Source organism: Pterocles gutturalis, unplaced genomic scaffold (genome assembly GCF_000699245.1).
Source record: "Pterocles gutturalis isolate BGI_N339 unplaced genomic scaffold, ASM69924v1 scaffold39817, whole genome shotgun sequence".
Taxonomy (NCBI): Eukaryota; Metazoa; Chordata; class Aves; order Pterocliformes; family Pteroclidae; genus Pterocles; species Pterocles gutturalis.
Window position 1 is genome coordinate 1 of NW_010111583.1, and position 13,274 is coordinate 13,274.

Here is a 13,274-nt window from a genome sequence, read left to right on the forward strand (position 1 = left end):
CAAGTAGAAAGGGGCTATATTGAAATTAAATAACAACGTTCAAAATGAGAATTACTTATCCCTCTACAAAGAATTCAAAACACAGCTTAGCATAGAAGTCTCTTGGATGCCATCCTTTAGAAAGCAGCCACTGGTGTATTAAAACCAGAGTAAAACTTCATGAGAGATATGTCTTTTTCTTCCCCTTTTTATAGCCCCAAGATTTCTTTGTTCTTACTTAATGGTAATAGTCACATCCATCAGTTTATCTGTAACAATCGTGCCAAGGACATGGTGTCGAACTGCAGTGAGCGTCAGAATACTAGGAGAGGACCTGTAAACCAAAGTAACAAATAGATGAATTCCAAGGTCCCCCACCTAAAGAAAATAACCAGATGTTATTTAGCCAAGTTTGTGCTCCCATCCCCAAGCTTGAAGTGCTTTACAAAAGACAACATACAAATTACACAGCAAAGCTGTAGTGCTGAGCCGAGAGCATACTGGAGCATTTTCCAGCTCTGAACCCCAAACCACTGCATGACGCTGGCCAAATCAATTCCCTCCTTTGTGACTCCTCTTTCCTCTCAAGCTAAAGCTGATTTGGTTGATTTAATACGTACAATCCCTTTAGCCACAGCACAAGGACACTCAAAAAGTTTGTCATACTATACAGTTCACCAAGATGTACCAAGTCTAATGGTGCTTTGCTGCCAAAAGGGGATTTCTGCTTCTGCTTCACTCATTTTCTGCTAGTTCTAATGGTCAGCACGTCTCTCTTCGAAGTACTTTTGTAAGTACTTCAAAGTATTTACTGTAAGTACTTTGAAGTACTTACACTAACACAGCAGAAAAGAAACAGATTTTAATACCAAATTTGTTTTCTGTCACGTTAATGAATTACAAGTAGTCTGGGAGCAGAAATCCTCTTTTTGGAAGCAAAGAGCCATTACGCCCATTGCCAGACCATAACTTGTAAATAACCAATAAAATACGGCTGACTTGGGAAGATCAGCACTGCTTACTTGTGTTTAGACGAATATTTATTCAGCTTACCAAAACTGGGGTAAGCAGAACCAAATCACCACGGAGTCATGGCACTAGGGACATACAACAGTGGTATATACTTCCTAGTAAACTTACTATCCTGTCTTTTGCATTTCAACTCTCACAAGTAATCAACTGTTTCCACTGAAATATCTCTGCTCTGTTACAAAGCAAAACCAACATTAAACAGAGAGAAGGCCAATGAAAATATCCATTTAGAGTAGCAAAAGCATCTTTAAAGCCTATCATTAGTTGATTATTTTTTTGAAGACTAGGAAGGGCAAGAGAACGCATCTGATACACTTTGCTAAAGCTCCCCTCTATTGGTTAGAGCCAGTCATAGCAACACATCTTGCATTGCTGAAAGAAAGCAGCTGCAGCAGAAGGAAGCTCTATGAAAGCATGCTGATAGGCATAAGATCAAAACCAGATTTTGCTCTTACGTGTCGTAAGTGTAATACTCATGTTCAAACTGGTGGCAGGAACGTGGGGTCACTTCATATACACCTGTAAACAACAAGGCAAAGAACGACGTTGAAAAGTTCAAGCTTACTGTGTTGGACAAAATCTCTAAATCACATGAGACCTGAAGTATAGAAACAATTACAAAATTTGACTATTCAATTCACCTCTGTTCAGTCACAGATCACTGTTGGAAACTGCACAGAGTTTCTAATGTACACTGATACAAAACACAATTAGCCATCACTACAGAGAAACATAATTACAAATAAACCAAACCAGCCCTGAAGTAACCTATTATGGTCCCCTCTGACACCCTCTGACTGATTACAGAACCACTGTATTGTTGTATTGTGAATGAGACCACTGGCTCTAAGGATGAAATGTTCAAAGCTGAAAACTGAATGAAAACCAAATACATTTAGAAAATTTTTTAAATTCCCAGCAGTATTATTTGACTTGGTTATTTTTAGTTTTTTTAACTAATATTTTAGAGCTATTACCTGGCTTTGAAAGACAGAATCTATTAATTCCTTTGGACAAGTTATAAACACCAACATTCTCTGGTCCATTTCCATCCTGATAAAATTCCTGTGAAGCCAGAACACAATTCACTATTAGTAACTACCAAACAACAACATTAAAACAATATTTGCCTGAAGATATATTAATGCTTCTCTTTTATAGCAGCTAACACCTCAGGACCATTTTAACAAATCTGAGACAAATCCCAAAGCACTCTAAACATCAATGTCACTGTGCTATATGAGTCCCTAGACATGAGAAAGCCTTGACTACAAGCATAATCCAACCTATCTACACAAGTTCATTAAAAAAATACAAGGATGTTTGTCACCTACATACCAGTGTAATTGCATGAGAAAGAGAACACCTCAGCATATATCCAGTCTGCCTGAATTCTACTCCTGAAACATCTTCCTCCATGACTTCCAACTCCAAAGACTTATTCTTCCAGCACCAGTCTTCATGTACAATGCTTACTAGAATACACAGCACACAAAGCATTTTAGTCATGTAAAACTGTGTGAATAAGGGCAGGTTTTGTGGTGTAAAAAGCTGGTATCACTCTAACTTCCTTGACAATAATCTTCAAAGACAGATATGCAACAATGACTCTAGTCCCGGCTCACAGCACTGCAGCATCACCAGGAATGCAGCACATGTCCAGAAAAGCAATTATAAAAAGGAATAATGAAGTCTGGTCACCCTGGAAAGTTCTGCAATGTGCGCTACCATTGTGATAGTCAAAGAAGCGTAGAGGACATCAGAACCTAACTCCAATTTCATTTGGCAGAAAGACGTACTCACTCATGTATAAAAAGAGCAATTTGTATGTATTCCTTCTACACCCTTCCCTGGAAAACAATTTGTTTTCATAGTAGGCCAAGGCAGGCTGGGCAAAACATGCATTGCTCTTACGAGAGGTACTCTGGAAGCAAACCTAGGGTGTGTCCCTGTTCTTAGGCTTGGGACAAGTCAGTTGACGATAAAGCCCTTTTTCCTTGCACCAGCCATGTAGACCCTAAAATTTACGGGAGCACTCACCTGTAAACTGACAAAAGGGTTTAACATACAAGATTAAGAAAACTTGATGCACTGGTATACAGTATTTTTCCAGATTATCTCAAGTTTCAAAACTAGTTCCATTTTGGGCATAGCATAAACGATATCCATAATAACAGAAGTTTACAGATTAAGTCACAAACTTAGCTACTAAGGTAACACTTCAAGCAGTTCCCCATAACCCTACCTTTGTATTTGCCAGGTAGCACATTTTCAAATGTGAAGGCCACTGAATCCATGTTTCCAGACAGCTGCAGGTTGCGTTTTTCACCCTGGCGGCTCACAGAATGCAATGTCACCATCAGATCACCACAAGCATCTGTACAGAAGAGACAGCAGAAAATGAGACTGCATTCTGGCTTGCCTCCAAAACCCCCACTCCAAGCAAACTTCATGTGTGTAAAGATCACAATGATTACTGTCTCCCAGTAGAGAACATTTCCAGTTAAAACTCTTATTCCTTAAGCACATGTTTGCCAGTGCTTTTTTGCATTCTTCAGAAAGTTTGAGATTGTTAATCATACTCTTTTATCTAATGGCAAGTAACAACTAGAGGCCAAGATCAAATCCCTGGGGCCACCTTGCTCTGCAGAGACTACAGGGCCCAGAAAACACCTGAGAGACAGAACACCAAGTGCAGAGAGGATTCAGAGAGGAAAAAGAAGTGGTAAAAATTATGGAAGTCAAGCTCCAATCACCATCTGCTGAAATCAGTGGGTAATCAAGGAAAACAGCAGGAAAGAGGACCTTAGACTAAAAAAAACAGACAAAAAGCTTATGAAAGAAAAGAGACCACAAGCTTCTGTTAACAGCCTGAGCCTCTATCCTACAGGTTTTTACAGGCACTGCTTTTCTTTTTTTTTTATTGTCTTTTTTTGCCTCCGGTACTTCTCTGACTGATGTACAGTACCCTAGTGCCAGCCAGGAGCATTTCCTTCCAGAACTTACCCATCTTCTGAGGAAGGCAAACAGGTCAGAATTCCTTCCTGGGGAAGGAATACTTGCTTATTCCTAGCAAGTATTAAAAATAGGTACATAACTTTACTCCAGACTTTATTAAGGTACCTTATTACGCTGTAAGGTCTCCCAAAAAAAGAGCCGCTTTACCTATGTGCTGGAAGTTAATCTATCTGACGATGGGGCCAACCACAGCAAGTGTCCTGATCTAAACACCAGTCATTCACACACACGGTGCTGAAGCTCTCTGTTTCCATTTCCACTTCACTTTCCAAACTGGCTTACCTAAACAAGAGATCTTCCCTGAGACTGACGCCAAAAACTGAGAGAAGGTCACATCCATTACTGGTCTGTCTGTAACAGTTACAGGGAACGTTTTAGGTTTCAAAGCCAATCCTGCTCTGGTCTCAGCCTCTGGAATAATTACCTGTAGAGTATATGACATCAAGGCATCACCAGCTTTTAAATACCAGTCCAAAAGTACCCACTCTGCTGAGTTCAATCCACTTACCAGAAATTAGAAAATAGAAATTTACTGTAAATCCCAGGCAAAGCAGAACCAGCCTCCCAAATATGCTTTTCAAAATTCTGTATTAAAAATCCTCCAAAAAAATTCAAAAAAAATGAGCTAAAAATCCTCCAAACAGTTCAGTTTTAAAAGTTTGAGTGAATTTCACTTTGGGATATATCGCTTCTTCTGTATTTGGCCATTTCATTACCTATAAGGACAGTTAGAACCCTTATCTTCCATCCTGCACTATCTCCCACAATGCAAAATTCATGGTAGTTGTGCTACAGCTTCTGCTGTGACCTATAATCTCAGGAACCATTTAGGCACTGAGAAAGGTACACAGTTACATGTCTCACTCTTGAGATAAGAAGTGACCTAAGGGAGGAGAGAGAGATAAGAATTTTCAACCTCAATGGCCTGATCTTTTAACAAGTGTAAAGGACAAGAAGCATGGGAATCTCAGCTTATTAAGGAAAAAAAAAGGGAAATAAATGTAATTATTTAAATAGTGCAAACAGGAGAAAAGGACCGGGAAAATCTAAATTCAACTTCTCAAATTTTAGACATTAAATGTTAAAATCTTCTAAAACGTCATGACAGTCCTACAACGAAAAAATGGAAGCTCTTTCTTACCTGAACATTGTATGTACCCGATTTTGCCTTAAAACAAAATGCTCCATGAGGGTCAGTTTCTGTTGTAACCAGCGATGCTTTGTCCTTGTCTTGAGGTATCATGTTCACCTTGTATTTACTAATCTGTTTGACTGTGTCAGGGAAATGAGTTACTGAGATCCGGCCACACACGCTGAATCTGTCAAATAAAAGCCAAACACCAGAATAAGTATCTCAAATTGGTAAAGCTCATAATAAAAATACTTGTTTTAAACCTTCTTTAAAAAGCAAACCTCACTATGTTGAGGTACTAACACATTAACTGGAATTAATTTCCCTGAAAGAGAACATATAAAAGAGGTACTATAGGTGAACACTGGAGCACACACACTCATGTACAATTAACAGGATCTTTTCTTTTACAATTAAGTCACCATGATGTTATGTTTTTATTTGCAAGCAACTTGCTTCACTCTTCCCCCCCGCCACCAACCTAATAACTTCAAGCCTTTTTTTTTTTCTTTTTTGAGTTTTGTTTGGGTTTTGGCTTTGGCTTTTTTTTTTTTTTTTTTTTGGCTAACAGGCAATTGTCTTAGGACTGCCATCCCTCAGGTTTTAAACAGTTTGAAATGCTTTGTGTCAAAGACCTCAAATGTGATAGGTAATTCACTGGAACACAACCCTAGTACACCCAAGTTTGTGAAAATATAAGACAAGATGACAAATTAGAACCTGTTAAGTGTCACTTTTCACCTTCAACAGCACAACCTATTTAGTCACTGAGAAAACTGTAATTGTAACTGATCATTTAACAGCAGGTTTTTTTTCTAATTAATTTCTAATTTCTGTCTTAGCTAGCTAAGTCTGCATGAGGTTGTAGCCATTTGCCTCAGTATATTCCTAGCTTTCACTTCGCTGGAAGGTTGCCACTATTTTCTCTTCCAGGAGAAGCTCCTGGACAGAGACCATGCTCCTCTTGTCTCCCTCAGCTCACACTGTATCTCCCACCACTGCCTAACATTCTCAAAATCATCCTGTTACCACTATACAGGCTTATGCCCAGCAGTCAAAGAATCACAAACAATAAAAAGATAAGACAACTATGACCCTGAAAGTGATGAGTAAAAAAATTTAGACATTTGGTACAACACGGGACTAGACAGTTATGTAACTCCACTCTTGCACAGAAGGAGGGTATCTGAAGTGCAGCATCAGCAGCAGAAAGCCTCTGTCCCTTTCTTGGTTCATGTACAGCACTATAATTGCTCAACGCACCCGTGTCTTAGCACCTTCATTTGCAAGGGAGAGGTTATTAAGAGGGTGCTCTAAGCCTTAACTGGAATCGAGCAAAACACTGTGCACAAAACATTACCCTGCACTCCTGCTGTCCTATTTACCTTTAATTTCTCGAGCAGTACTTAGCTCCTGACAACAGTATGCAAGCCTGGGCATGACATGGGAAAGGATCACCCATTTTCAAGACCTCGTCCACACACCAAATTACATTTTCATCACGACACCAGTACTTACCCTGTTGCAATGATGTTTGCTAGCTGAGGTGTATTTGGTGCAATCTTCACTGTAAGGGTATCAAAGAAGAGATGCTCTTTCCTGGCGTGAATTGTGTATGTGCCTGTTGTTATGTTCTCAAGGCGGAAAGAGCCATCAGCTTTTGTTTTCACTGTAACAAATAAAGAGATGAGTTAAAAAACAGAGCCTGTCTTGACTGTCTATCCTTGTGTCAAAGAGCTGGAAGGCAGGCACTGCTCTGGGCTATTTTTAATTTACATTAAACTACAAAGAAAGAGGATTATGCTTTCTTAATACATCAACCGTCATTTCTGTATTTCAAAGCACAATTTGGCATATGGTTGAAAATAAGAAATTTTCTACAGCAAAACAAATGAACACCTAATACACTCATCTAAGCCAGAAAATTCAAAATTAATAAATTCCATGAAAACCAATTTAACATTGTAAATAAATTGCAACAGAAGTAGTGTATTATCCTGAAGGCTTAATTCCATCTCACACACCAGTCCTGTACTTAAGCTTAATTCAGGCTTCCCTGTTGCAACAAAGACCTAGACCACCACGTACCTTTAATCTGATTGTTCAGCGTCACAGTGGCATCAGCAACTCCTTCTCCTTCAGGACCATTCAACACCCTGCCTGTGACAGAGAAACCCATCACATGGAAAACAGGCTGAAACAGGAAAAAAGTTAACATTAATCTTTACTCAGTAAGAGCAAACACACACCTATAGCAATCAACAAAGACTGTTTTCCCCACACACACATATAAAGGGAACTTATTGCCAGCTTTAGGAAAAAAATTATCAGGATAATCACAATTAAAGTATATCTCAATTTCCAGCTATATTGTTCCCCCAAGTACAGGAACGGAGTCTCAATTTATCTGCATCAGCACAGTTCAGAAGGCCCAAGTCACAGACCATAATGCCATTACACAAGGCACTCTGCAAACCAGCAAACTTCCAGGCTCTTCTCCAGAGATACAACAATCTGAATGAGCACGTTTAAGCAACCTGAAAGATTATTGCGTGTTTCCAACATGCACATGAAAAGTGAGCATAGCAGACAGCTTTTCCCTATTTTGTTTCTTTCTAGTAAAAGAGACTGAAGTGTAGAAACGCAGTACGATGCCAGATACTGTCTCCTACCTGCTGTGCAAGAAGGTATGCGTAAGAAACATCTTCACGTTTCTTACAAAGAAGTTTTTCCATAACACACCTGCTTTCTGCTAAAATCAATTATACTTTTATAGGAATGAATGGCACAAAAAGATTATTTCCTCTGAATGCCTTACCTCAATTTGTAAACTGTCATGCTCTACCAGGAAGTCCAGTCTCGAAGGAGCAACATCAAAGGTAATTCGCTCTCCCCTGTAGAATGGTATCTGAAAGAAGACACATTGTTTTGACTCCTAAGAAGCTATGACCACCGAATTGTTTTCTTTTACCATTTTCCATGTTGTTACCACCATCAGACATCCCTATGAAGGGCTGAACGGGCTGCAAACCTCCTGGAAAAAATAACTCAGAGGGATGGGCACAAGAATAAAGGCAGTATTTCAAGACTGTTTAATGGAAGCCATATGAGATTACCCAAAGAGACAGAAAAGTAACCCTCTGCTCAGCATAGAGCAAAGGTACTTGGATGTACAAGAGCTTACAGATAGGAGACTGTGATCACTAGAAGGGTTAAAAGGAATGACAGAAGTTTGAATCCCACTTCTAGATCATGCAGACTGAGAATGCAGATCATTCAAGGCAGCGCATAGACAGCCATGCTCCCACACTACCCAGACACAATAAAGAGAAGGGGCAAAAAAGAAAACAGAGAACTCAAAGGACATGAGGTGGCTGTAGTCAGCTGAAACTTTTGTCTCCCAGTAACCGCTAGGTGTGGTTCTGCAACTGGCCAATGTATTCAGGTAATTGAAAACCCAATTTGCAAATAAATCCTTCCTCAGAAACCACACCACAGAGCCCTATCACAGCACTTACACCACTGTCATATACATTAGGTTGGAGGTTCCTGTTCCAATTACTTCATCCAATTCAAAACATTTTAACTATTTCTGTTCTAACAGCTACAAAGCTACATATGATCTAGTTTATAACATGAAATTTAATAACCCAATGGATGAACAAGCAATGAATTTTCTAGCTACTTACCACAGTGTATTTCCCGCTTGGCAGAGAGAGAAAGCTGAAAGATCCATCTTCTTTTGACACAACATTGCACAAATAGGACAGAGATTTATCCCTTGACTGGAATCCATCCACAGGAGAAGTATTGCAGCCCACAACATCCTGTGGCAATAAATGCAATACAACTTTTTTCCCATGGGAGAACAGAGTAAATAATTTCAGGGGGGATATAGGAGGGTTCAAAATACTATACTGTGAATGAAGGATGGGAAGTACAAAACCATTTTAGAGGTGAAGTTTGATAGCATGCTTTACAATTCACGTATAGGTAAAAGAGGAAAAAATAACCAATAATCAACTTCATGGTCACAAGGACAGAAAACTGGGAAATTCAACATCCCCCAGTACCCCAGAACTTCACTGCATGCCTTAACATTATCTGACTTCAGTTCCGTGGACAAGGTTAACGTTACAGAACAGAGCTCTACTCCACATAACAAATCACCATACATGACCAAACATTTCACAGTCATTTCATAACACACTTTTAAGGTGGCAATAGAAGCTGTTGAACTTTGTCTTCACATCAAGAGGGCAAAGAGCAATTAAGACCTCATGCTGAAGACATATTATAGCTACTGTACAAGTGAACTTCAGGATTTGTCTGGCAACATCTTGTGCCTTGTGCCAGAAGCTGGTCTTTCACCATGCAGGAGCGTCATCCTGAACACATTTACTAATCAACGTTTAACATGCGAAAAGATGTAACTGGAAAAATATTGTCTTTAAATTGTAGCCCTTAACCCTGATGACACACAGGGAATACACAGATCAGTAATATGCTGTGAACCATATTTTGTTCTGCACTTGTTGCTCGCTTCAGTTCAGGTCTTAGTCTTATATGTCCCTGAACAGCCTGATAACATGTTGAGGAACCTGGCTGTTTGAAACAATAACAAAGACCTCAAAAGAGTTGAATTTAAAAGGATTTTCTAATTTCTTGTGTCCGAAAAATATGTAGATCTTAGCGTTCAATTTTGCCAACATTTAAACAAATAGCTATTGCGTTACACACTCGAGTAATTCCATGGAGGTCACGTGAAAACTCAGCTTGGACACAAATGTTGTATTACAAGGTCCTTGCTGAAAAAAAACAGAACAGACTCGAAAACCAAACAAAAAAAATACAGAAGCTATTTAGCTGCTTCATATTTACCTCCATACTCATATTGGAAAGATACCAATACACCGTTACCTCTTTAGCGACTGAAGAAGAGAAAAGGAGAAACATGACTCCTTTCATTGGTTCTCCATCACTCCTTACTGACCCAGAAACGTTGTAGCCAGCAACAATCAGAGGGCTAGCAGCATAAGCATTAGAACTCGTCACCCGTACCACTGTGTTTGACTGAAATACAGAAACACATACATTTTAATCAAAAGTAGGCATTAGATCTCATTTGCACCACCTAAATAACAATCAGAAGCGGTATATTCAATAACAGAGGCCAGAGCAGCAGTACTCAGAGACAGTCTTTTTCCTGTTTCATTGATTTAGGAGTTGGTCAGGATCTCAGAGGTCCTCAGAAAGCAAGCAGTCTGACACAGAAGGATTAGAGCATCTGCTATAATGCTCGAGCTCCTGCAAAACGTATAGGATTAGACAACCAAAAGCAAGAGCTCATTTGCCAGTCATTCCCTGGCTGGCTCCACAACCTCCAAACTGGGCCTGCACAGGGCAGTGTCATGACTACCTAAATTAAATTTATGAAAACTCCATTAATCCTGTCCACTCACAAAAACCCTTCCTCAAACTAGTCAATTAAGACAAGGTCTAGCAGATCCACCCTCACTAAATAGGTAAACCAGAACTTTTTGTAGGCTCTAACCTCTTTCAGCATCCAGGTAGGATGAGATGCAAAGATTTCATACTCTCCAGGAAGCACTTTAAAGAAAGCAAACCTGTAAGGCAAGAGAGGGATTACATCTCTTCACAAATAGTCACAAACATTTCTCTACAGAAAAACAATTCAGACTCTATACACATTAGAAAAAATATTTCAGAACTACTATAACCCCAGTCGATATGGCAGAATTGAAAGAATCTTGTGTAAATGAACAGTATGCACCACCCACACTCACTTTCCTCCAGGTTGTGTAACAGTTGCTTGTAAGTTTATGTCACTGCCAGCATTTCTCAGTACAACCTGGACTCCAGCAGGACCTAATGTCTGACCTTTGCTGAGAACCTGTCAAAATTAAGAGAATCCAGTGTACAAACAGATAAAAATAACTTGCAGAGCTGGAGTAGAATGTTTTTATGAAGCTAGAATTTGCATAAAGATATGGAATAAAGATAAAGGAGTCTAACCTTTCCGTTCACAGAAAACCCCGTGAACACAAAGTTAATATCACCTCCCTTTGTGCAAATGTCATTAATGCCATCCACATGGATGTCTACACTGGTTGGTTCTGGAGGAGAAGAACAATGAAACAGCATGGTAGTTAGTGAGAGAGCAATCGTGAAGCAATTCTACTTTAGCTTTACAAAACTCTCACAGAAATGCATTAACTCAAGCACACAGATGTTGCTCTGGAAGTCCTGCCTCAGCAAAGTTAAAGCACACTCAAATCCTCTTTCCCCCTCCCATTGCAGCCACTTCTGTCAAAAACCCACATTTCTTCCAATCAGTTCATGGGTTACTTTGTCAATGTTTACCTTATAGCTTTATTTTCCTCTGGTACAGTAAGTACATTTTAGTTATTTAACCAAAAGTAGGGCTTATCTCTTTTGAAAGGTGCTTGAATTTCCCTGCCAACTGCAAGGTAGAGATAGTTAAGTCCCACACTGCAGATACACTATCCCATTGTAAGAAGACATATAAGCACTTACCGAAACTCCACCCTAGGGGAGGCTCAATTTTAAGAATGAAATCCCCCTAAAAATAAAAAAGCAATAACTGTCTTCACTGATCTAAATTCAATTTAGCTAAAGGATAAAAAAAAAAAGTCATAACACAAGCATCATGCTGCTGAGAGTAACACAAGACTCAACTGTCCCATTCTCCTTTTCTCCTACCCAAGATACTCTGCTCAAAGAAGCAGCAATATCTACCCGGACAGGCTGGAATGCTGGGCTCGCATCCAGCCAGCTAAGAAGAAAAATTAAGTCTTATCACGCTTATGCTGCTTCCAGACCAAACTTGGCTCATGTTCAACAGCTCAGTGTTAGCAAGTGTTCAAATCTATCTCTACCTGCCCCAACAGATGTTCTCTAAATCAGCCTTTAGTATTTCCACTAGGAGGTCCTACCAACCATTCTGCCCAAAGATGGGATAACAAAATTTCAATCCTATTAAAAGCTCTGCACCAAAACAATATTAATCTACACAGAGATCCTCTTTAAATCAGTAGGCACTGCATATGTTCTACCACATATGTGAAGTTTATCCATGGAAAGGCTCAAAGACCTAAGAATGAAATCACTGAAGTCAGAGAGCATCTTACATTCTCAGATTTGGAAGGGAAGGATTTATTTCTGATCCCTGAGTTAATTAGCTCCTTAAAAGAACAAAACATTTAGACCATCTGAGGGCAGCTTGTTAGCACCTTTCTAGTCTAAAAAGACATTGAACTTCTGATACATTCTGAGCTTCCTGTATCATTATTGTCTTAAGATATTTTTATATCTGCAATTAGTCATTTGAGTCATTTTCAATTCAGCCATATCAAAACACATTCTCATACAGATTTATTTTCATTTCTACAGGTAGATAACAGAAAACTTTATATGCACTCTGTAGGAACCTGTGCTTTTTGTGCAGTATTTGTACTGCTGCTGGCACACGGCTGCTGGCAATAACTCCAGCTCTAGATCCTGCCACCATTCAGATAAATCACAAAAAGACAACACCACAGCTCAAGCTACCTGGCTTTTCCCATTAGAATACTTAGCACTGAGGAATAAAATAGTTGCATTACAAAAAGAAACAGCTGAAAGTTGGGTCCAGAACAAACAAAATCACGCCCTGATTCAACCGTTTCAGAGGCAGGTGGTGTTCGGGCCGCTCCCCCGCAGCTCCTCACCTTATCGTAGAGGGGGATCATGAAATACCCGTTGATCGGAGCGCAGTCCGTCTGGTATTTGAGAGTACCATGCTTTGTGTACAACTTAATCTATAACAAACAAAACAAAAAGACAAAAAGAGACTTTTTTAAATGCAAGCAAAGCCGGGCGCAGGCATCCCCTCCCCAAGCGCTTCCCCACAGCAGCACCCCCGGGAAAGGTTCACTGCAGGAGGACCACCACCGGCCGGGAAAAGCCGGCAGAGCTCATCCCGGGCTCGGAGGAAGGCGAGGAAAGAGCCTCGCTTCAACCGAACCCACGCCGCAAGCTGTCAGCTCAAGCAGCGGCCAGGAAAGAGAGGGTCAGTCACGGCAGCGCCGGG

The 13,274-nt window shown here is 39.9% G+C and overlaps 1 protein-coding gene across 1 annotated transcript; it reads right to left on the reverse strand.

The window, feature by feature from the left end:
• Positions 1-217: 217 nt before the first annotated feature.
• On the reverse strand, positions 218-13,005 carry LOC104457525 (nodal modulator 3-like; the record flags this gene model as incomplete). The annotated part of the gene is given in 17 exon segments (XM_010073775.1): positions 218-313; positions 1,467-1,530; positions 1,989-2,076; positions 2,350-2,486; positions 3,257-3,388; positions 4,312-4,453; positions 5,171-5,348; positions 6,680-6,830; positions 7,250-7,355; positions 7,980-8,069; positions 8,851-8,988; positions 10,082-10,234; positions 10,716-10,788; positions 10,969-11,075; positions 11,198-11,298; positions 11,720-11,765; positions 12,913-13,005. Coding segments are annotated over 17 exon segments (1,895 nt in total), but the record flags the coding sequence as incomplete, so codon positions are not given.
• Between the last annotated feature and the right edge of the window lie 269 nt (positions 13,006-13,274).